This window comes from Ahaetulla prasina, chromosome 4, assembly GCF_028640845.1.
Source record: "Ahaetulla prasina isolate Xishuangbanna chromosome 4, ASM2864084v1, whole genome shotgun sequence".
NCBI classification, from domain to species: domain Eukaryota; kingdom Metazoa; phylum Chordata; class Lepidosauria; order Squamata; family Colubridae; genus Ahaetulla; species Ahaetulla prasina.
Genome location: NC_080542.1, coordinates 79,192,535 through 79,216,966, shown reverse-complemented (window position 1 = coordinate 79,216,966; position 24,432 = coordinate 79,192,535). Strand labels below are relative to the sequence as shown.

General features: G+C 37.9%; 1 protein-coding gene across 3 annotated transcripts in view; it reads left to right on the top strand.

The window, feature by feature from the left end:
* The window catches only part of PDCD6IP (programmed cell death 6 interacting protein), a 77,118-nt gene extending 52,930 nt beyond the window's left edge, over nucleotides 1–24,188 (top strand). For all 3 annotated transcript variants that reach the window (XM_058184366.1, XM_058184365.1, XM_058184364.1), the window contains 3 exons: nucleotides 9,271–9,406; nucleotides 10,176–10,354; nucleotides 22,990–24,188. In XM_058184366.1, coding sequence (XP_058040349.1) covers nucleotides 9,271–9,406; nucleotides 10,176–10,354; nucleotides 22,990–23,158 — 484 coding nt within the window. In that variant the 3' untranslated portion in view covers nucleotides 23,159–24,188. The remainder of the gene's footprint in view (nucleotides 1–9,270; nucleotides 9,407–10,175; nucleotides 10,355–22,989) is intronic.
* Nucleotides 24,189–24,432: the final 244 nt, after the last annotated feature.

The following is a 24,432-nucleotide window of genomic DNA, read 5'->3' as shown; positions in this document are numbered from 1 at the left end:
GGTCTTATTTTCTTTTGATCCCCAAAAAAACAGCTAGGCCTTCTTTTTGGAGGGGTCTAATTATTGACTCACTTCACAGCGTTGGAGCCCCACCCAGCAGGAGCCCGCCACTGCACCACTTCTGCGGTTGCTTTCCGCCACTCACACACATCACCCCAACCTCCATTTCGCTTTCAGATGCTTTCTGGAAGGCATCTGAAGGAGAAATGGAGGCCAGGACAATGTGTGCATATGGTGATAAGCGGCCGCAGAAGAAGGCAAGGCAGGTGTTGGGGTGTGCAAGGCCTGGTAAGTATGGCAGCAACACTCCCCATCCTCACCCTATGTTCTGTTTCCCTCCCCCAATACTCCCAACAAAGCGTCAGTCAAAGGCCTCCTCTTCTACTTTATTTACATAGATAAATGTCTTGGCCACGTCTACCGACGGGCCTGCCAAGTTTCTTGGCAGGTAATAGGATAACGAGGAAATTATAGATAAGGCCAGAATTACTCACGAATATATTCTTCCCTCCATTGATACAGTTTGCCCGCGCAAATTCATTGCTTTGTCCAAGACAAAAAACCAGGAAGTCCCGCCTCCTATTTATAGTCTCTGCAGATGTCACTGTGGCATGACCATAATTCCTTGGCTTTATCCCAACTGCTGCGCGCGCCGGTCAAGTCTGCGCAGTCTTGCATCACTCCAAAACTGTTCTTGGGGCGTTGCCAAATCAAAAGAAGACTCGAGAGAATCAGGCCTTGCCGGCCCCTCCTCCTCCCTTTGAGTGGGTGCCAGGGAGGGAGAGGGCCCAAGAAAAGCAGGGCTTGCCAGGTCTTCTCCCTCACTTTCTGAATCATCCGAGTCCAGGAGTCCGGGTCCAGGAACCTGGGTCACAACACCCTAGCTTATTTTTTACCTGTGTGCCTTGTCCCATCCTTTGCACCCCAGGGTGGGTGCAGTCTTAATTAGGGCTAATTTTATGGGTGGGGCTTAATTTGATTGCATGCACTCAAAAACGTGATAAGGCTTCTTTTCAAGGTGGCTCGTCTTTTTGGAGCAACACGGTAGCTGTAGGTTTCTCCATTTCTCCAAATCTAATTTGTTTCAGGGTTCTGACTGATGCCCTAATTAAATCATAAGCCTCAAGCCAAGCTTCAAAAGAAATCCAATTATTTATTAGAACCTTCATGTCAGCATGGACCAAGTGAAGCCAATTCTGACTTCACTTAATTCACGTCCCAGCTCTGACCCTGTTTCCCCCTCCCCACAAGGTGTATCATCAGTCACATTCTCCAACAAAGCAATTTTGTGGGTTGTAGAGAACCCTTTCTCCAGCCACTGTGGATCTGTGTGGATATGACCTTGACATGGCCAGCTGGAATGTGCTTTGTTTTGATTGAAGTGCAAGTTCCTTAATGCAGGTGCAATGTTCGATTCCCTATCCTCCTGCCTACGGGAACTCGAGAAAAATCAGGAATCCTTCACGAATTGACACCCGGTTTCCCTCATTTCCTGAAGGTGACCTGTGCAAGGCAAAAACAGCTTGAGTACAGGTATAGATTTTAGGGGTGCCCCCCCCAGGCTTTGTTGGATTGTCTTCATGAACTTTATGAGGCGGTTTGCTTGGATGTTTCTGCTTTTACCCAAGATGCCTCTGATAAGGGGTAGTCCTTCCACTTGATTATGTATTGGAGCTGTCTCCTGTGCCACCTCAAGTCAAGGATCCATTGCACCTCATAATGGGTTTGACCCCCTATGACCACTGGGTCTGGGAGCTCACAGGGTATTGGCCTCGGGGTCGGCCCAACCACGGGTTTTAAAAGTCTGCTATGGAATACTGGGTGTATTTTTCCTGGCAGTCAGAGCAATTTAATTGCACCGTGACCGGATTGATAAGCTTCACTATGGGGAATGGCCCCATGAACTTGGGTTTCAGCTTCTTGCTTGGGGAGTTTTAACCTCAAGTATTTTGTGGAGAGGAAGACCATTTCCCCCAACTGGAATGGCTGTTGTAGGGCTCGGTATTTGCCTGCCTGTTTCTTGTATGTCTGCGCCGCTTTAGCTACCACTTTCTTGACATTTTCCCATGCTGCTTTCAGCGTTGACAGCCAGTCTGTCAAGCTGACTTGAGGAGGAGGTATCCCTTGGATATTCTTGCATTGGGACAATGTCCATGCTGCTCACTACTTTGAACGAAGTTAGTCCCATGCTACTGTGAACAGCATTATTGTATGCGACCTCAACGAAAGGCAAGAGGTCCGCCCAGTTGGACTGCTGATAGTTCACGTAACACCTCAGTTACTGTTCTACCATGGCATTCATTCTCTCTGCCCCCCCTCCATTAGTGTTCAGATGAAAGGCTGAGCTAAGGCCCTGGGATGACCCAATGGACTGCAGGAACTCCTTCCAGAACTAAACCATGAACTGGACCCCTCTGTCTGAGATAATTCTTCATGGCACTCCATAGAGGCAGTAGATGTGCTTCAGGAACAGTTTGGCTAGCTGGTGGGCTGAGGATAGTCAGCTGCAGGGTATGAAGCAGGGGTGAAATGCTCCCAGTTCGGACCGGATCACCCGATCCGGTAGTGATGGCGGCAGGTGGTTTGGAGAACCAGTAGCAAAAATCCCTGCCCCCACCCCACATGCCCAGCTGAGCCGGGCAATCATCAGAGGGTTTTTTTTTACTTTTAAAAGCATTTTTTCTTTCGCTGAAAAAATGATTTTAAAAGTAAAAAAAATAGCCTTTAATGATCCCAGCTCAGCTGGGATCATCAGAACCATTTAAAAGCATTTTTTCGGCCGAAGAGGTTGTAAAAAAGTGCTTTTAAAAGCCTCTGATGATCAGGCAACTCAGCTGGGATCATCAGAACCCTTTAAAAAAGGGGTCTCCAACCTTGGCAACTTTAAGCCTGGAGGATTTCAATTCTCAGAATTCCCCAGCCAGTTTTGCTGGCTGGAGAATTCTGGGAGTTGAAGTCCTCCAGGCTTAAGGTTGCCAAGGTTGGAGACCCCGACTTTAAAAGCATTTTTTCTACAATCTTTTCAGCCGAAGAGGTTGTAAAAAAAAAATGCTTTTAAAAGACACTTCTGGTGATCCCAGCTGAGTTGCCTGATCATCAGAGGCTTTTAAAAGCATCCTTTTACAACCTCTTTGGCCAAAGAGGTTGTAGAAAAACACTTTTAAAAGCTTAAAAAAAATAGAATTAGATAAATGGCAGAAACTATAGGATAGTAATATTAAATTGACTAGGGCAACTGCATATAAGGAAAATTTGTATAAAATGTTTTATAGATGGCATTTTGCACTGGCAAGATTGGCAAAAATGTACAAAGACAGCTCTACTAAATGTTGGAAGTGTAATCAGTCACCTGGTTCAGATCTGTGGTGGACATGGCCAAAAGCTAAAAAATATTAGACGAAAATACATACTTGATTGGAAAAAAATGACAAAGCAACATATAGACTTAAAACCAGAGATATTTTTAATGGGCATTCTACTGGAAAAATATGATAAAAAGATTATATATCTGGTCTTACATATATTAACTGCAACTAGAATTGTATTTACCCAACAATGGAAAAATTATGAGATTCTGTCTGAGAGGAATGTAATTAAGAAAATATTAGAATGTGCAAAAATAGATAGATTAACACTATTAAGGATTAAGTAGAAACTGAATATTTTTTGATATGGGATATATTTCTAGCGTCGTTTTGAGGGTAGGAGTTGAACCAGTTTATGTCCAGGATGTGAGGAGTCTGTAAATATTTTCCCAGCCCTCTTTTTGGCTCGTGTAGTAACAATGGAAGGCAAGTTGGTAGCCATCATGTTTTTTCTGGAGTTCTAATTATCTCTGAAGTCTGTATCTGTCTTGTTAGGTTGCAGAACCAAACCAGACAGTTATAAAGGTTATAGAGACAGTTATAGTGACAGTTATAAGTCTTTCCATTTCTCCAGGTCTAATTTAGTTTGCCTCATCAATTTCATGTAATTATCCTCTTTAATTGTTGCACATTTTGCTGTTAGTTGTATTCCTAAGTACTTCATTTTTTTTAACTATCTGTATTTTAATTCTTTCCATCAGCACTCCTTTTTTTTATATCTGTAAAGTTCTTAACTAGAATCTTTGTCTTATCCCTATTTATTTTCAGTCCTGCTACGTCCCCGTATTCTTCTATTTTTCTGATTCGTTTTGGTCCAGTTTCTAGGGGGTCTTCTAGTATGAAGACCAAGTCATCTGTGAATGCCTGTAGTTTGTAATTCTCTTTTTTTATTTCCATTCCTTTTATTTCTTCATCTTGCCAAATTTTCCTGGTTAACACTTCCAAAATCAGTGTGAATAGCAGTGGAGACAGTGGGCATCCCTGTCTGCTGCCTTTCTTGATATCAAAGTTCTCTGTTATGTCTCCATTTACTATTACTTTGGCTGATCATTTACAATATATTGCTTTAATCATATTAATAAATCTCTCCCCAAAATCCATATATTTTATTTGTTCTATTATGAATTGCCAGTTAACATTGTCAAATGCTTTCTATGCATCTAGGGACATCAACGCCATTTATTTTCCAGGGTGTCTCATAATACTCCAATGTATTTAAAGTCATTCTCATATTATTTTTAATCTGTCTCTTTGGGAGAAATCCATTCTGATCTGGATATATAAATTCATTCAGATATTTTTTAATCTCTCTGCTATTATTGGAGCATATATGTTATAGTCTGCATTCAATAAGGATATTGGCCTATAATTCTTTATCTGTGTTAAATCTGAGTCATTTTTCGGTATGAAGGTAATATTTGCTTCCATCCATGAGTTTCTTATTTTTGCTTCTACTAATACTTCGTTATAAACTTCCACCATCACTGGGCTTAATACCCCTTCTACTTGTTTGTAGAATTCTGCTGGTAGCCCATTGGGGCCTTGTGGTGGGGGGTTTTTTTTTGGTCTCTTAATCGCTTCTGTTTCTTCCATCATATTCTGCTACCATTTTTATTAACTTGGGTCCATATTCTTGTTGTTCTTCAAAATTCAAGATCATGTTCCTCCAGGGTCAATAATTTTTTATTGCTCAAGCCAATCCATTCTTTCACCCAAGTAAGTATTGAAACCTGGTAGTAAAATTCCCAATCTGGTAGCCCAAAACCACCTCCATTGTTGGTATTATTGGTATTGTTTGAAATAAATATTGGTATTGTTTGAAATAAGATATTTATTTTTATAGTGGCTACTCTTCCCAACAATGATAATTGTAGATTTTCCCCCACTCCAAATCAGTTTTAATTTGTTGCACCAATTTATAATTATCTTCTTCAATTTTTACACATCTTACCATTAATTGAATTCATAAATATTTAACTTTCTTGACTATCTGCATATCTGTTTTCCTCATTAGTTCTTTTTTCTGTATGTCTGTAATATTTTTAACTATTGTTTTGCTTTTTTCTTTATTTATTTTCAGTCCTGCAACTTCACCATATTCTTCTATTTTCGTAATGAGTTTAAGTCCATTTCTTGTGGATCTTCCAAGATAAAAACCAAATCATCTATGAATGCCTGTAGTTTATATTGTTCCTTTTTTATTTCCATACCTTTAATTCAGTGGTGGAATCCAAATAATTTAACAACCAGTTCTGTGCCTTAATGATTTCTTCCAACAACCAGTTCACCAAACTGCTCAGAAAGTTAACAACCGGTTCTCCCGAAGTGGTGCAAACTGGCTGAATCCCACCACTGCTTTAATTTCTATATTTTGCCTAATATTTCTATTTAACACTTCCACTGTCAATATAAATAGTGAAGGAGATAGTGGACATCCTTGTGCCTTTTTTTATGTTAAAATTTTCTATCATATCTCCATTTACCATCAGCTTTGCCGTTTGCTTATTGTATATTGTCTTTATCATGTTAATAAATCTCTTACCATGGATCTTGAAGTGATAGTTCTTCTGTCATTTTAAAGAAAATCCTTATTTTTCCATACCTTTTAACCTATTTTTCTGCTTCTATAATCCAATTTTGCATCCACAATTGCATTGAAATCCACTAACACAAAAATGTTCATAATCCATTTCATAATCCATTTCAGTTATTTCCATGTGAAGTTTTTTTAATAGAATTCTTCTTGTTTATTATTTGGCACTAAAATTGCTATCAACAGTACTTGTTTTTGGTTTATTATTACCACCACCATCAAAATTCTCCATTTTTCATCTGTGTATATTTGTTTGGTATTTATTGTTTCCTTTATATATAAAATCACCCCCCCTTTTCTTTTGTTGTGCTATAGTATTTTTTAATATCAACTTCTTGAAGACAAATTAAATAAAATTTTAATTTTTGTAATTTTGTGAAAGGTTTTTTCCTTTTCATTGGTGAATTCAATCCATTTATATTAATTGATAGCATCTTTAATTCTTCATCAATCTTCTCACTTATATATAGGTTGTATTTTCCTAGTTGATCTTATTTCTCTCTGATCCTTTGCTTTTGCTCCTTCTCGTTCTACATATTCTCCACATTCTATTTTCTCGGCCTCACTTTCTTCTTTCCATAGTCTTTTCCACATTTACTGGTTCTTTTTGTCCCAAAAGAACACACTTTTCTGTTCCAATTTCCCACCAGTATCACAATCTTAATTGTAGTGGCATCAAATGTTTCTTTACAATAATTATTTTTCTTTCTTCTCCTTCTCTCAGTAATTAGTATCTATAATCCACAAGGCCCACCAATTCCTCAAGACATTGTAACTCTCAGTTCATTGTTCAAAGTTCACAGCTGCTTCTCTGTTTTACTTTGTTAATTATATCTGTAGTAAACAGTTTACAGCAGGGGTGAAATCCACTTACCTTTGCTCTTGGTTCGCAAAGGGGAGCATGCACATGCTTTGCTCACGTGCAATACCTCTGCATATGCGCAGAACCTTCTGCGCATGTGCAGAGCGTCAAAAATGGGACATGATGACGTCTGGGCAGGTGGGTGGAGCCTCCTCCTACCAGCAGTACAATTCGCCCGAGCTGGATAGAACCAGCTGCATTTCCCCACTGATTTATAGGTATTCTTCTCTCAATAGTAGATATTTGTAATCCACAAGGCCCACCAATTCCCCAAAACTTTATATATCTAAGTTCACTGTTGAATATATTTATAATCTCAAAGAGGGCGAAAGCACAAAACACACTATTTGCAGTATCTAGCCAGTCCAGGAATGAAAAAAGAGGAAAAAGAATAAACGAAAGAGAAATTATCCACTTGGTCTCAAAAAATTCCAAGCTGTTTCTCTTCACCACTTTGCTAGTTCAATTTGTAATCCACAATAGTTCAAAGCATAGTTCAAAGCATGTCAATATTTTCACTACTTAGAATCTTAGTCGCCGCTAAACTTTGTGGAGTAGAATGCCCTGCCTCCCCTTCTTAAGTCGCACTCTCAAAAAAGAAAAAAAATTGGGAAAATTCTACACAGGGGTTAGAAAAGAAAAAAAAAAAGCTCACCTACTCACTCATGCTGCTGCTCAGTCTTTCTCAGTCACTTTTTCCAGCTTGGTCTGGCCATAATGTCCGTCTTCTCCTGCCAGTTTGAGGGCTCCTCACGATCCATGCAGTGTCAGCTCTTCTTTGTCACCTGTCCGGGGGGGGGGGGGGGGGGTCCTGACAGTAGAATTCAGCTGGCTTAGCCGAGCTCCGCTAAATCACCACTGTATTGCCACAACATCAGCCCCGCCCATCCATGTTTGCTTGTTCTTAAAGGTAAAGGTTCCCCTCATATATATGGGTGAGTCATTCCTGACACTAGGGGGTAGTGCTCATCTCCGTTTCAAAGCTGAAGAGCCAGTGCTGTCCAAAGACATCTCCGTGGTCATGTGGCTGGCATGACTGAATGCCAAAGGCGCATGGAGCATTGTTACCTTCCCACCAATGTGGTCCCTGTTTTTTTACTTGCATATTTTACATGCTTTTGAACTGCTAGGTTGGCAGACTAAGTTACTTCTTCTTAAACCTCAACAATTGGAGGATCACAATTTTTCCATCTCTGGTCTTGAATACATTAGTGTTACCATTACATGATTTTTTTAACTGAATTTCCCCCATATTTTGTGACCTACCAGTTTGCATATATTTAATGTATGCTGCCATTCCTGAAATATATATTGTTAGCTATCAGATTTTACGAATATAGATTGAGAAGCCTAGTTCTCTAGATTCAACATGAAACTTTCCTTTTCTGCATTCCTCTACTATGCCTACTACCGTGTTTCCCCGAAAATAAGACCTGTCTTATATTTTTTTGAACCCTGAAATAAGTGCTTGGCCTTATTGTCATGTGCTCAAAAGCCTGATTGGACTTATTATCAGGGAATGTCTTATTTTGGGAGAAACAGGGTATTTAGGCTTATAAATAAACTGTATTCCATTTTGAGAGTTGGGGAACATAAACAGAACATCTTTTGTAGGGGCAAAAGCAGTGCTTGAAACAAAACCTAATGTTTTAAGTCTTCAGTATTGCTTTAATATTATTTTATAGAATTATTAAAATTCCTTTAAAAAGTTCTATTTTTGTATCTCTTACATACCTTTTCATCCAAGAAAAACACTTTTCTGTGAGACTATAAATCTAATTACACATTAGACTGAGGATCTGTATACTGCACGAATCAAAAAGAGGGCTGTGAAAATATTTACAGACCCCTAACATCCTGGACATAAACTGTTACAACTCCTACCCTCAAAACGACGCTATAGAGCACTGCACACCAGAACAACTAGACACAACTAGACACAAGAACACCATCACTCTGCTAAACAAAAATTACCTCAACATTGTCAAACTGTTACTAAATCTGCACTACTATTAATCTTCTCATTGTTCCCGTCACCCATCTCCTTCCAATTATGACTGTAACTTTGTTGCTTGTATCCTTACGATTTATACTGATATTGTTTCCTGATTGCTTATTTGTAGCCTATGACTATCATTAAGTGTTGTAAGTGTTGTACCTTGATGAAGGTATCTTTTCTTTTATGTACACTGAGAGCATATGCACCAAGACAAATTCCTTGTGTGTCCAATCACACTTGGCCAATAAAAAATTCTATTCTATTCTATTCTAACTATGCTAGGCTGTGGCTAAATGAAGATGGATTTAATTAGAACTTGATTTGGAGTGAATATTAATTTGTAGTTTTCCCTCTTGGACACTGAAACCAAGATCTCAGTACAAAATATATCTCAGGTGTTCGATAGTAGGCTAAAGTTCACCTTCCATTTTTATTATGTTTTTCTTTTAAGAGATTTGCAACAGACTATTGCCAGGGAACCCAGTGCTCCTTCTTTTCCTTCTGTGCCTGCATATCAAACTGTTCCCTCTGGGGGAAACAAGCCCTCTGCATCCTCTATTCCAACTCCAGCTCCCCGAACAAATGTGGTAAGTAAATCAACAGTAAAGTTATTTTTTGGGCTTCCTCTGTTTCAGTAAATTCAGAGGATTAGAAGAGCAGCCTTGTATACTGAATACTATATATTGAAAAATTGCAGTGCAGAGCACAGATAAAAAAGAACCTATTCATAGCCCAGGTAGATGAGAGACAGAAAAAGAGAAAGAAAGATAATGTCCTATTTCTCTTTAATCAAAATAGCATTTGAAAACTATTCTTGATAACTGATAATTTTGAGATTTGAGTTTTGGTTTTTCTAATGAAATTCTAGGCTACATAAAATTGTTCTGTGATTATATGGTGATGGCAGAGGTGGTCCAGGCGAAAGAGAAAGGATGATTGAAAGGACAAAGAAACAGTGAAGTGGTTAACTAATATTGCCATTATATCAACAGCTTGATAACAATTGTGAATATTATGTATCATTTTGTAGATTAAAGCTACTATATTTGCAATTTACAATATAATCTATTTTGTGATGCTATAAATTGCTCTCAGTTATAAATATATTTTCTCAGATTTACTAATTAGATAAGAAAAATGAAGGATCATCTTCAGCAAACTTGATTTAAGTAATTTAAGAAAGGCTTCTTTTGGATATTTAAAAGGAATCAATTTAAATAATTTTTTCTCATTGTGTGGCAATTACATAATGCTGTTTGTGTTTTTAGTCAGCCTTTCATGACTACAATTGCCATAAATATAAAATATAAAGAATGTAACTGTACTTCTTAGATTATGTATAATTTTGTTGTTTAGTTTAGTAAACCACAGCCACCAGCACGTCCTCCTCCACCAGCAATTTCTACAGCATCTGCAGTCACTACTCCTGGTTCAACAACTACTGGGATATCACCTGCTCCTGTGGGTTCTGCAGCTAATGTAACACCTTCACAAGCCCAGGGGCCACCTTATCCAACCTATCCAGGATATCCTGGGTAAGTTTGCAAAGATGTGAACTAATTAATGTCATTGTAATGGAATGTGTGAATGACCTTGAGGAACAAAGGGAAGCTGCCTAAGAAACAATCAGACAAGAGGTGGAGGAGAACCCAACAAATTAACAGTCAGTGGAAGAAACGTTTATCCTAATTGATCAGGTGGTTAAAAATGGCAGTGAAAAATTTGTATCTTCAGACGTGCAAAACACGGTTAATGTAGCCTTACAATGAAGCAGAATTAGCTCACATGGTCTTACTTCCTATCTGTCTACTTGGGAGTTCTTTTTTTTTTTTTTTTAATTCAAAAAGTTTTACAAATTTTTTTCCCCTTTCCCCCCCTCCCCTCCCCCTCCCTTCACAACCCCCCCTCCCCCCCCGACTTCCCGGAACGAGCACAAGGTATAGTTAAAAATAAAACAAACATATGCTAAAAAATTTTCATCCCAACTTAATTATACCCCTAGAATCATCAATTCCTAACTTCCCCCGAGAACAATCAAAAATAATACATCATAATCATTCAAAAACAGTCTGATAACTCTTAGTCTGATATCTACGTTGAATATAGTCAATCCATTTTTTCCATTCCTTTAAGTATCTTTCTTGCGTATTATCTTTCAAAAAGGCTGATATCTTCGCCATCTCAGCCAAATTGGCAACCTTCAATATCCATTCTTCTATCAAACGACAGCCGTTTATCCAGGAGAACACCCAAGTTGCGCACCCTATCCTTTGGGGCCAATAACTCGCCTCCAACAGTCAGCCGCAGCTGCAGCTGACTGAATCGGGGTGCCGGCATCCACAGCCACTCCATCTTGGAGGGATTAAGCTTGAGCCTGTTCCTCCACATCCAGACCCGTACGGCTTCCAAACACCGGGACAGCACTTCAACAGCTTCGTTGGGTTGGCCTGGGGTGGAAAAGTACAGCTGAGTGTCGTCAGCGTACAGCTGGTATCTCACCCCAAAGCCACTGATGATCTCACCCAGCGGCTTCATATAGATGTTGAACAGAAGGGGTGAGAGAATCGACCCCTGTAGCACCCCACAAGTGAGGCACCTCGCGGCCGACCTCTGCCCCCCTGTCAACACCGTCTGCGACCGTTCGGAGAGATAGGAGGAGAACCACCGATAAACGGTGCCTCCCACGCCCAATCCCCCAGCCGGCGCAGCAAGATACCATGGTCGATGGTATCAAAAGCCACTGAGAGATCTAATAGGACCAGGGCAGAGGAGTAACCCCTGTCCCTGGCCCTCCAGAGATCATCCACCAACGCGACCAAAGCTGTCTCCGTGCTGTATCCGGGTCGGAAGCCAGACTGGAACGGGTCTAGATAGGCATCTTCATCCAGGTATTGGGGTAGCTGCCGCGCCACAGCACTCTCTACAACCTTCGCAACGAAGACCGGATGATAATTATCCAAAATAGCTGGGTCCAGGGAGGGCTTCTTGAGGAGGGGTCTCACCACCGCCTCTTTCAAGGCGGCAGGGAAAACCCCTTCCAACAAAGAAGCATTGATGATCCCCTGGAGCCAGCCTTGTGTCACCTCCTGAGTGGCCAGCACCAGCCAGGAAGGACACGGGTCCAGTAAACATGTGGTGGCGTGGAGCCTCCCCAACAACCTGTCCACGTCCTCGGGAGTCACAAGATCAAACTCATCCCAAACAGACTCAACAAGACGTGCCTCCTCCCTCTCGCTTAGATCATCCCAATTTTGGTCCAGACCATCCTGGAGCTGAGTGATTTTATCGTATAGATAACCACTAAACTCCTCGGCACGTCCCTGCAAAGGGTCATCCCGCACCTCCTGATGAAGGAGAGAGCGGGTCACCCGAAACAGGGCGGCCGGGCGGTTATCTGCCGATGCAATGAGGGTGGAAGCGTAGGAACGCCTTGCCTCCCTCATTGCCACTAGGTAGGTCCTAGAATAGGACCTAACTAGTGTCCGATCAGCTTCGGAACGACTGGACCTCCAAGTACTCTCTAGGCGTCTTCTCCGGCATTTCATCTCCCTCAGCCCCTCGGAGAACCAAGGGGCTGGACATCTCAATAAACAATCAAGTACCCAACATCCAAACACTCACCTCCCAAAACATCCATCCAACCATCCAACCATCTATACAACCACCTGTTGTACACAACCCCCAACCTACCAACATCCAAAATTAGGTATGCACGCCCCTTACCTCTTCAACACCAATTACTACAGATCTCAAATGCAAATTGATAAATGCGAGAAGCATTGTTAACAAATTACCTAAATTTATCCTCTTGTTAAGCAGTGGTACATTCAATATCATTTTTGTTTGTGAAACATGGCTGAACTCATCCCTTCCTGACTCCATTATCTCAAACAAAGAATATCAAGTTCATCGATCAGATTGTGAAAACCGAAGAGGTGGTGGAGTGGCTATCTTTTACAAAAAGTCACTGAATCTAAAAAATATTCAAGTTTCACACAAACTTTCTCTCCCTGAAACTATTGTATGCGACCTATCCCTTAACACTACTCTTCGATTCTTACTATGCTACAGAGCCCCTGACTATGACATTACCCATGCAAATATGCTAACCTCACTGCTAACATGGGCTACCTCTTGCCCATACCCTCCCATCTTCCTGGGCCACCTAAATCTACCTCTCATTAACTGGATAACTAATGAATGTACAACTGATCCAATCCATACTACACTATACAACGCTGTTACAAACCTAGGTCTTGAACAACTTGTAACTAACAATACAAGACTCAACAACTGCCTTGATCTTATCTTCTGCAACAACCCAAACTCAATTTATGGACTACAAATTAAAGAACCTTTTTCCAACAGTGACCACTGCATGATTGATTTTTGTCTCAATATACGTCCATACTCAAATCGTCATAACAATAGTATCCCCATCTACAACTTCAAAAAAGCCAACTACAACCTTATAAACAACGATCTTTCATTTCTGGACTGGCAAAATCTGTTTGCAAACTGCATAACTGCTGAAGACCACTATAGAGTTTTCCTATTTGAAATCAATAGAGTCATCAAACTATACCTACCACAAACTACCACCATGATCAGGAAAATCAAACTACCCATATCAATAAAAAAGCTTCAATCAAAAAAAAATCCCTCTGGAAAAGAAACAAAAAAGGCTTTGTAGCAAATTTCAAAAACCGCTACAGAAATATATGCAACCAAATAAAAACTGAATGCACAAATTACCACACCAAACAAGAAGAGGACCTTCTGCGCACAAATTCCAATCGTGCCTTTTATAATTTTGTTAACAATAAACTTAAAGACACAAGATCCATCCCACCACTAAAAGATTCTAACAACAAAGAATGCAATGACGAAACAGTTAAAGCCAACCTCTTCAACATATTTTTTGGCTCAGTTTTTGTTAACAGCGATGACACATATCCGACATTCCACAAACGTACCAGCAATGAACATGATGACTTAACTCATATAGACTTCACAGAAGAAAATGTTGGAAAAGCTCTTCATAACATAAAACCATCACTATCTATTGGACCCAATGGACTATGGCCTACTTCTTAAAAAAACTTTCCACTAATATAGCAGAACTCCTAAACATAATCTTTGATAAAGCTTTCACTACCAGTTCCCTTCCCAAACTGTGGTCACTGGCCACAGTCATCCCCATCTTCAAAAAAGGAGACCCCTTAGTCGAAAATTACAGACCAATCTCTCTATGCTGCGTCACCTGCAAAGTCATGGAATCAATCATCAACCAATCCATTACCTCACACTTAGAAGCAAACAACCTACTCTCCAATAAACAATTTGGTTTCAGGAAAAAATTATCATGCAACTTACAACTTCTTCACTGTAAAAACATGGACTCTTGATCAAGGCAAAACAATAGATGCAGTCTACATAGACTTCTGCAAAGCTTTTGACTCAGTAGTACATGATAAACTTCTCCTAAAACTAAAATCCTACGGCATTTCAGGACCCCTTCACAAATGGATATCTGCTTTTCTATCTAACAGACAACAAGTGGTCAAAATTGGCAATGCTCTATCAAATCCTGTTCCTGTCAAGAGTGGCGTTCCTCAAGGCAGCGTCCTTGGACCAACACTATTTATACTATACATTAATGATCTTTGTGACCATATCTCAAGTTATTGTGTTCTCTTTGCTGACAATGTCAAACTATTTTAACACCACTGATAATACATCTATCATTCAAAAAGACCTTGATCATCTAACCGCTTGGTCTAAAACTTGGCAACTCCAAATCTCAACTAGCAAATGCTCAGTCTTACATATAGGAAAGAAGAACCCAAACACTAAGTGCCAAGCTTGCTTGATGGACATTACCTTAAAGATGACCCTCATCCCGTTAAAGACCTTGGAGTTTTCATGTCAAATGATCTAAGTGTCAAAGCCCACTGCAAATACATAGCAAAAAAGGCTCTAAGAGTTGTAAACCTAATCTTGCGTAGCTTCTTTTTCAAAAACACTACACTACTAACCAGAGCATATAAAACATTTGCTAGACCAATTCTAGAATACAGCTCACCTGTTTGGAACCCTCACCATATCTCTGACATCAATACAATTGAATTATGTATTGTGTATTTTTTTTATCTGGCTGTGAACCGCCCTGAGTCCTTCGGGAGAAGGGCGGTATAAAAAAATTTAAATAATAAATAAATAAATAAATAAATAAATATTGTAGGTACCGTATATACTCGAATATAAGCCGATCCGAGTATAAGCCGAGGTCCCCAATTTTACCCCAAAAACTGGGGTAAACTGGGGACTCGAGTATAAGCCGAGGGTGGGAAATGAGGCACCTACCGGTTGGGGAAACCCTCCCTCCCTCAGCTGAGAAGGCTGGCGGCCCCCGCCCGCCTCTCACTGCACCGGCAGGGCTTCCCCGCGCCGTCCGGTAAAATGTGAAAAAAAGAAAAAAAAAAAAACTCGAGTATAAGCCGTATATACTCGAGTATAAGCCGAGGGGCTTAAAAAAAAAAAACTCGAGTATAAGCCGTATAGACCCGAGGATAAGCCGTATAGACCCGAGTATAAGCCGTATATACTCGAGTATAAGCCGTATATACTCGAGTATAAGCCGTATATACTCGAGTATAAGCCGTATATACTCGAGTATATACGGTACTTCTTTTTTCTTCCAATATTGTCCTATTAGTAATCTTGCTGCTGTTAATAGATTTAAAATCAATTTAGTCTCAATTACTGTACAATCCGTAATAATTCCCAACAGAAAAAATTGCGGCAGGAACTTTATCTTCTTTTTCAAAACATTTTGTAAAATCCACCAAATTTTTATCCAAAAGGCCTTTATATCCTTACAAGTCCACCAAATGTGAAAATATGTAGCATCATCACAATTACATCTCCAACATTTTGCTTGCATATCTGGATACATACATGATAATTTCTTAGGATCTAAATGCCATCTATAAAACATTTTATAAAAATTTTCCCTCAGATTCTGTGCCTGCGTGAATTTAACATTTCTAACCCAAATTTTTTCCCACGTTTCCAATAATATTGGCTCCTGAAAGTTTTGTGCCCACTTTATCATACAGTCCTTTACCAAGTCCCTTTCAGAATCTATTTCAAGTACCACATTATATAATCTCTTTATATGCTCCTGAGACTGATTTCTAATTTGCTTTACCAAATTTCCCTCGTTCTGCTCTATACCAATTTTCTGATCTTCCTTCCATCTAGCACGTAATTGCTCATATTGAAACCAAGTATAATTTTTCCCTTCTTCTTTTAATACGTGCAGAGATTTTAATTGCAAATTACCTCTTTCAGTATACAAAAGATCTTTATATGTAATCATTTCCTGATTCTGTTCTATATTTATATTTATATTCTCTATTATATGTCTAGGACTTGCCCATATAGGAACCTTATAATTTAGTTTATAAGAGTATTTTTTCCAAACACGCAGAAGAGCAGTTCTTAGCACATGATTTAGCCTTATCCACTTTTTTGTCATAAATTAAATATGCATGCCATCCATATAGCAAGTCATAACCTTCTATATTCAAAATTCTTTCCTCCGTTAAATTAAACCAATCACTTATTGCAGAGAGAGCAGCTGCTTCATAGTATAATTTAAAATTGGACATTTTGAAACCTCCCCTTTCCCGAGAATCTTGAATTATTTTCATTTTAACCCTAGCTTTTTTACCTTCCCATATAAATTTGTTAATTCCCTTCTGCCATTCCTCAAGATTCTTATCTTTCTTAATTATTGGTATCATCTGAAAGAGGAATAAAAATCTAGGTAAAACATTCATTTTAATAGCAGCAATTCTCCCCAGCAAAGATAATTGCAATTTTTTCCAAACAATCAACTCCTGAACTTTTTGCCATAAAACCTCATAGTTATTCTTATACAATTTCACATTTGACGATGTAATATAAACCCCTAAGTATTTAACCTTCTTTACAATTTCAAATCCTGTTATTTCCTCTAGTTTTTCTTTCTGTTGTCTAGCCATATTTTTTATTATCACTTTTGTCTTTTTCTAATTTACCTTAAACCCTGAAACCTTCCCATATTGATCAATTATTTCCAACAAAGATTTACTAGAATTTATAGGGTTTGTTAAAGTAATCACCAGGTCATCTGCAAAAGCTCTTAGCTTATATTCATGTTGTCTAACTCTAATTCCCTCTATCTCCTTTACTTCTCGTATTTTATCCAATAATGGTTCTAGAGTTAAAATAAACAATAATGGTGATAAAGGACATCCCTGTCTTGCTCCTTTCGCAATCTTAAAAGTTTCTATTAAACTACCATTAATTATAATCTGTGCTGTTTGCTCTCCATAAATTGCCCTAATTATTCTTGTAAAACCATCTCCAAATTGCATCTTTTCTATTAATTTAAATAAAAAATCCCAATGCAATCGATCAAAAGCTTTCTCTGCATCGAGAAAAATAAATGCTGCTGGAATAAAATTTTTCTTTTCTAAATACTCCAGTAAATTAACAATCTGCCTAACATTATTCCTCATCTGTCTCCCTTTTATAAATCCAGATTGATCATTATGAATTCTTCGCTGCAAAATCAACATTAATCTATTAGCTATTATTTTAACAAAAATCTTATAATCATTAATTAAAAGCGAGATTGGCCTATAGTTCCCAGGTTTAGAACAATCCTGTTCCTCTTTTGGTATCAATGAAATAAAAGAGGTTCTCCATGAGGGGGGAATCCTAATTGTATCTGATTAAATAATTCCTTAAGTGGACCTAACATCTCATCCTGTAAATTCCTATAATAACTAACTGTGAGCCCATCCGTACCAGGAGTTTTCCCCATTTTTAATTGTTTAATTACCAAAATAATTTCTTCAGAGGTTATAGGCCGATTCAGTTCATCCATTTGTTCTAAAGTTAAGTTTTTAACCTTATATTCCTTCAAATAATTATCAATATCTCTGTTCAATATATTATCTTTAAGATATAAATTTGTATAATATTCTAAAAAAGCTTTTTTAATTTTATCCTGTTGATATCTCTCTTTACCTTTATATTCTATTTTTTCTATAGTACGTTGTTTTTGTCTTTTCCTTAAGGTGTATGCTAACCACCTACCAGGTCTATTTGCATTACAAAAAGTATTATGTTTGGCATATTGTATATTTGTTGCCACCTGATCAGCCATTATCATATTAAATTGATTCTGTAATAACTTTATTGCATCTTTAAGTTTTTGATCATGCGGGTTATGTATTAATAATTGTTGTTTCTTATAAATTTCCTCTTCTAGATACCTACGCTGTCTTTGTTGCTTATTTCTCTGTCTATTATTAATATATATTAATACACCTCTCATAAAAGCTTTACTGGCGTCCCAAACCATTTCTATCGATGTTTCGTTATTCAAATTATAATCAAAAAATTCTTTCATCTGCTTTTTACATTGATTTACATTATCCTGATATCTAAACAAATTTTCATTTAATCTCCAAGTTCTTCTACCTTCTTTTCCATATTGCAATTCCATCCAAACAGGACTATGATCAGACAAACATCTTGGAAATATCTTAGTTTTCTTCACCCTAAAAAGCAAATCATTAGAAATTAAAATAAAATCAATACGTGAGAAGGATTGATGCCTATCAGAGAAAAAAGTATAGTCTCTTTCCTCCAAATTCCGCAGTCTCCATACATCTCTCAACTCAAAATCTTCTATCATGTCAAAAAAGGATTTAGGCAGCTTTGCATGTGCAGGTATCTTCTTAGAAAAAATTCTCTTGTCCTTTCGTGTATCTATTACTCCATTCCAATCTCCCAATATAATACACGATTTATAATCCCATAGAATCAACTTATCATACAACATTCTATAAAATTTTTCTTGTTGCTGATTGGGTGCATATATACCAAACAAAAGGGTCCTTTTTGTTTCTATTGTAAGTTCAATAGCAATATATCTTCCGTGAATATCTGCCTCTGTTAACTTGGCTGGTATATCTTTTCTCAAATAAACCACTATGCCATGTTTTTTCTCCAAAGCTGAAGCAACAAAATGTTTACCTAACTTTGAGTTTATTAAGTACTTTTGATCTGATAGTTTAATATGTGTTTTTTGTAAGCAAATCACATCATTTTTAAATTGTTTCAAATAATGAAATATTTTTCTTCTCTTCTGAGCTGAATTCAAACCATTGACATTCCAGGTCAAGATTTTATTTGCCATTACTGGCCTGCTGAAGCTTTTGAGCGATCAGCTGAAGATCGTCCTCCCATGTCTTCGGCTGTGCTCCTCCCACCGCTTCTGTAGCAGAATCCTGAACTTTACTTTGAGTTTGTTGCTCCTTTTCTTTACGCTTAAGGGCTCCCCTCGTCAGTCTTTGTTCTTGTGGTTGTTCCTCAGATGGTAACATCACTGGAATCACCTCAGCTTCCACACCCATTTGAGTCTCTTGAATTCTTTTTTCTATTATTTCTACTTCAAGTTTCAGCACAGTAGAAAGAAAATCTTTGGCCTTAAGCACTGTATCAATACGATATCTCCTTCCTTGATAATACACTGTCAAACCAACTGGAACCTCCCTTCTAAATTGAATCTGGTATTTCTTAAGTTCTTGTGTAAAAAATGTAAAGTCCTTTCTATCCCTTAACATCTTGGGAGGAATCTCTTTCAAACCTTCAGCTCCTGTTCTCCTATTTTCAAGTTTTTCTGAAAAGCAACTTGCAAAATTTGATTTCTCACTGTTCTTTTCAAAAAATAAACCACAATGTCTCTAGGAAGTTTCTTCTGCCTAGCAATCCAGGAATTAACTCTATAAATTTTGTCAATTTGATAAGCAACCTCTTGTGGATCAAGTTCAATAAGTTCAGCCAGAGCTTCTGATAAAATTTTTTTTAAATCTTCCCCTTTCTCCTCATTCAAGCCCCTAATTCTCAGAGCTCCTTCCATCATTCTATACTGCATCACCACCACTTGATCTTCATTTTTGTCCAATTTGATTTGCATTCCCCCCATTCTATTTTCTATTTGCTGTCCTCCTCCACCACCTCCAGTCTTTTTGCCAAACGTTGGAAAGCCATCAAAATATCTTCTCTTATTTTTTTATTATTCTCTTTTATTTCTTCTCTTATTTTCTCATTATTATCCATAATCTCCTTAAACCTTTCTTCAAACACTTTCCCTTTCAAAACTTCTAAAGCTGGTTCAGAACCCCTTCTACCCCCAGTCTTTGGTGGTTTAGTAGCCATTTCAGTTGTTTTTTTTTAAATTCACAAAATAAAAATCTAGAGACTTCTCTTTTCCCCTTTAAGTATAGGAGAGCTCACTTCACTTCATTAAAATCCACACATAACGTTTCTTAGCTTCTTAGTTACACAGGCTGTTTACAATTCCATTCTTCACCTTCACTTCCTTTCAGGCGCCATCTTAAACAGTCAGTTAAAACAAAGGAAAAAAAGTTTCTCTTTTTAAAAGGGTAGAAGTCAGGAAATCAAAAATACTTGCAATCCAGTAGTTATTCACTCGTGCTTATTCCATCTGCTTATAGAAATCCATAAAGATAAGACAATTAGCAGAGATGGACACTTTCTTCTTTTCCTGCTTTTGCAGGAGCGCACTGAAGTCGGAGCTTGTGGCAGGGTGATTTATGGGACTCGACCCTCAGGGCTCTGTTTAATAAAAAACAAAGCCACTGGGGAGGTCTACCATACCCCCTCTACTTGGGAGTTCTAACATATACAGTTCTTCTGAAATTAGTACCACTAACATAACAGATTTATACATTAAATAGTTTTAGTCCCAATAATAGTTTGGAAGAAAGAGCCGGTTTGATTTAGTGTTAAGGCACCAAGACACTGAGTTCTATCAAAGGGACTCTTTCCCAGCTCACAACATCAGGTTTGAGAAACAAGCCAGTTGGTTAATTCCTATGGCAACCAGTGGATTAATGCTTAGCTGATCCAAAAAATAAAAGTGGGACCTGGTCTTATGGGAAAATATAAGAGAAAAAATGTTTTGAAGAAAATAAATGGGACCTATAATGCAATATGCTGATTAATAAGCATTTCTTTAAAAGAATACAATACTAGTCCTCAACTTAAAACAATTTGTTTAATGACCATTCAAAGTTACATCAGCACTGAAAAAAGTGACTTACGACTGATTTTCACATGACCTTTGTAACATCCCCATGGTCACATGATCAAGATTTGGGTGCTTGGCAGCTGACTCATATTAATGATAATTGCAATGTGCCAGGGTTATGTGATCCTCTTTTTGTGACCTTCTGAAAACTAAGTCAATGAGGAAACCAGATTCACTTAACAACTGTGTTACTAACTTAACAATTTGAATAATTCACTTAACAACTGTGGCAAGACGGGTTGTAAAATTGGCCAAAACTCAGTTAACAACTGCCTGGCTTAGCAGCAGAAATTTTGGGATCAATTGTGGTCATATGTTGAGAACTACCTGTATTCTTTTTCATATTTCTTGCCAGATATTAAGATTGTATGAATTCCAAAGTTCTAAAACAATACAGGTGATCTTCAATTTATTTTTTATTTCTTAGCAACCCTTTGAAGTTATGACTGGATGCTCTGAAAGCTAATTAGGATATGGTTTCAAAATTACAACCACGGTATCACATTCACACTGATTCACCCATATGACTGACTGTTCAGATGTTGCAACAACCCCCCGCCCCAGCTTATTTCCCTCTTTTCTCATCCTGTTGGATCTTGGATCTGTTTTCCCCCTGCTGGGTCTCCACAGCCCTTGGGCCTGCTTCCCACCCTACCAGGTCCAATTCCTACTTCCCATTCCTGTTACTGATTATGGACTAAAATGCTCCAGAAATTACATTAGGGAAGTAGAGGGGGTGCTGTATTCCTCGACTGTGTGTGTCTATCCCAGAAGTGGACACCATTTTCAGACTGACTGCCTAATGGGGCCTACTTCCACAAAGGAGCCACATGGCCCAGGAACACCAAGGAGCAGAGCTGCCTGCCCTCCTTCCCTAACGAAAGGTTGGGGGTTCTGCCAAAAATGTGTGTGTTATCAGTGAATGGAGATGGGGAAAGTGTAGGACCCAACTGGAATGGAAAGCAGGTTCAAGGCTTGTGGGGACTCAGACAGGGGAGGAATATCTTGGGAGGCTTAGGGCTTGTGGGCTTGAGCCTGCACTAAGGGCTTCCCCCTCCCCTGAGATATCCTGTACTTCACTTAATGACCTGTGTGGCAACTTAACCTATTAAAGAGAGCAGGGGTCAAGGTCATTAAGCGAGGTGATCATATTCAAAAATTTGTGGCTATCAATTCACTAATTCACTCTGCTGTTCATCTTAGATTATTTTTTATATTTAAAAAAATTACATAAATGTTTATGTAAATTATGAATAACAGGTAAATTATGAATAACATTTTCCACAATGTATTTCCCTCTCACTATCTATATTGTTAAAAATAGTGTTTGGCTTAGTAACTTACAAATGTCTTGTATGATATAAGCCAGAAATAAAGTTCTGTAGGTAGTTCTCAATTATTCTTGGTGACTGGTTGAAGTTACATCAAATCCCCAAAAGATATTTATGACCCAGTTCTAAAGTTCTAATGACGTTCTCCCTACCCCCAATCACGTGACAATGTTTTGGCTGCTCAGCAACTGTTCTGTATTTATGTCTGTTTGCAGTGTCCTGCTGTCACTTGACCATTTATGTGGTCTCCAGTTGTTGTTGTTTTTTTTTGGGGGGGGGAAGTGCCCATAGTAAACAATGGATTTGCTTAATGATTGCTGCAAAAAAAATAGGTTGGCCATGTGATGATCTGCTTTACAACTATCACACCTGTAATTGGCAGACTCCACTATGGTTATAAGTAAAGCCTACTTGTATTTGTAAAAATCCATATGAAAATGTTTAAATTATATTTTGCCCATATGCATATTGTTTTGATTAATGTAAGATAGATGATCTTTCATTGCTAAGTTTGGTAATAGAGGTTCATTTACCTAGTTCTTGCATGATGATTATATTAGATACTTTCATATGTAGATTGTTCAGTGTTTAGTTTAATAGCTTTATGCTATGGAAATTTCTTCATTCTAATAAAATACGCTTTTTTGTTTTGTTTTCACAGATATTGCCAGATGCCTTTGCCATTGACCTATAATCCTTATATGTATGGTCAATACAATCTTCCATATGCACCATCACCTGGGTACCAAAATCCTGGACAAGCTTCTTATCCAGGACCACAGCAACCTGGATACCCTTATCCACAACAGCCATATTATCCACAGCAATAACATATCACAAAAGAAACATTGCTTGTTATAACTAAGAGTAATTTGCAATAATCATACTAAACTTCTAGTTCAGCTAATGTACCTCACTGTATTGGAATGGTTGATAACTTCCTTTCCTATTAATGCTCCAATACACACACACACACACACACACACACACACACACACACACACACACATTTTCAATTGAATTTTGGCTATATCACACTTATTGAGAAAGTGGCAAGCTACTACAACATTAAATTAACAGAATTAGATTTTAGTAAAATTCAATTTATGTACTAATTAACCTACACCAAATATTTCCCTCCTATAAATAAATACTAAATAATTGATCTAAAACAAAATGGCACAAGCCATTATATAGTCTGATATAAACTATAAGAGTAAATAGAATTTCTATATTATATTGGTTTGTTTTTAGTTACCAATACGTTTTCTTTAAAGCATTGTAAATTGTAAGTGGAAAATAAACTGCATAAGATAGTTTGAAAATTATACTTAGATATTTTATATTTCGCTATAACTAATGTATGTTTTTGAAGCTAGAGCACCTTCTTTGACACTGCTTTTGAAGCTGAGATTTCAGCAAACCAATCATAGTTTCTTATATTAAGTTCCTATAATATACAAACAATCTCAAAAATCAATATGTTATTCCAGAATACAATAAAATAAATCAGCATATTTTTATTGAATCATTCAAAACCTAGCTTGTAAGGTATTCATTGGGAATGTACATTTGACATTTTGATATTTTACTTCTGGCTTACCTAATTGTGTTGTTTTTTGAAATGCTAAAAGTTCAGTTGTCCCCTGCAACTTGCCTTTATCCTACCTCATTACATGTGCCTCTGTATATACAAAGATGATCCTGCGCAACCTACTTTTCTTGGGATGTCTAAAGAAAGCTTAAGCTACAAACATGGATAAATAAAATAATTACATTTATTTAACCAATTTACTCCGTATTGAAAGTTTTGAAAAGAACAAGAACCTCATGCTGCAATTAAAATAATATTCTACTAGAGTTGTTTGTCTTAAATCAATAACAAACATCCTGCATTTAAATATAGTTCATGCCTGCATGACATATAGGAGGCATGTGCCCAACCAAGAAGCCTTGTGCAGCCCACCAGTATTTTTTAAAAGTAATAAATGTACTACTGCCACCAAAAGATACTCTAGATTTCTCTATGTCACTGCTAATATTGTCAGCTCCAATGCTATTGCCACTTTGCTAACTGCAAAACAGCTGTTACGCCTGCCTGGTA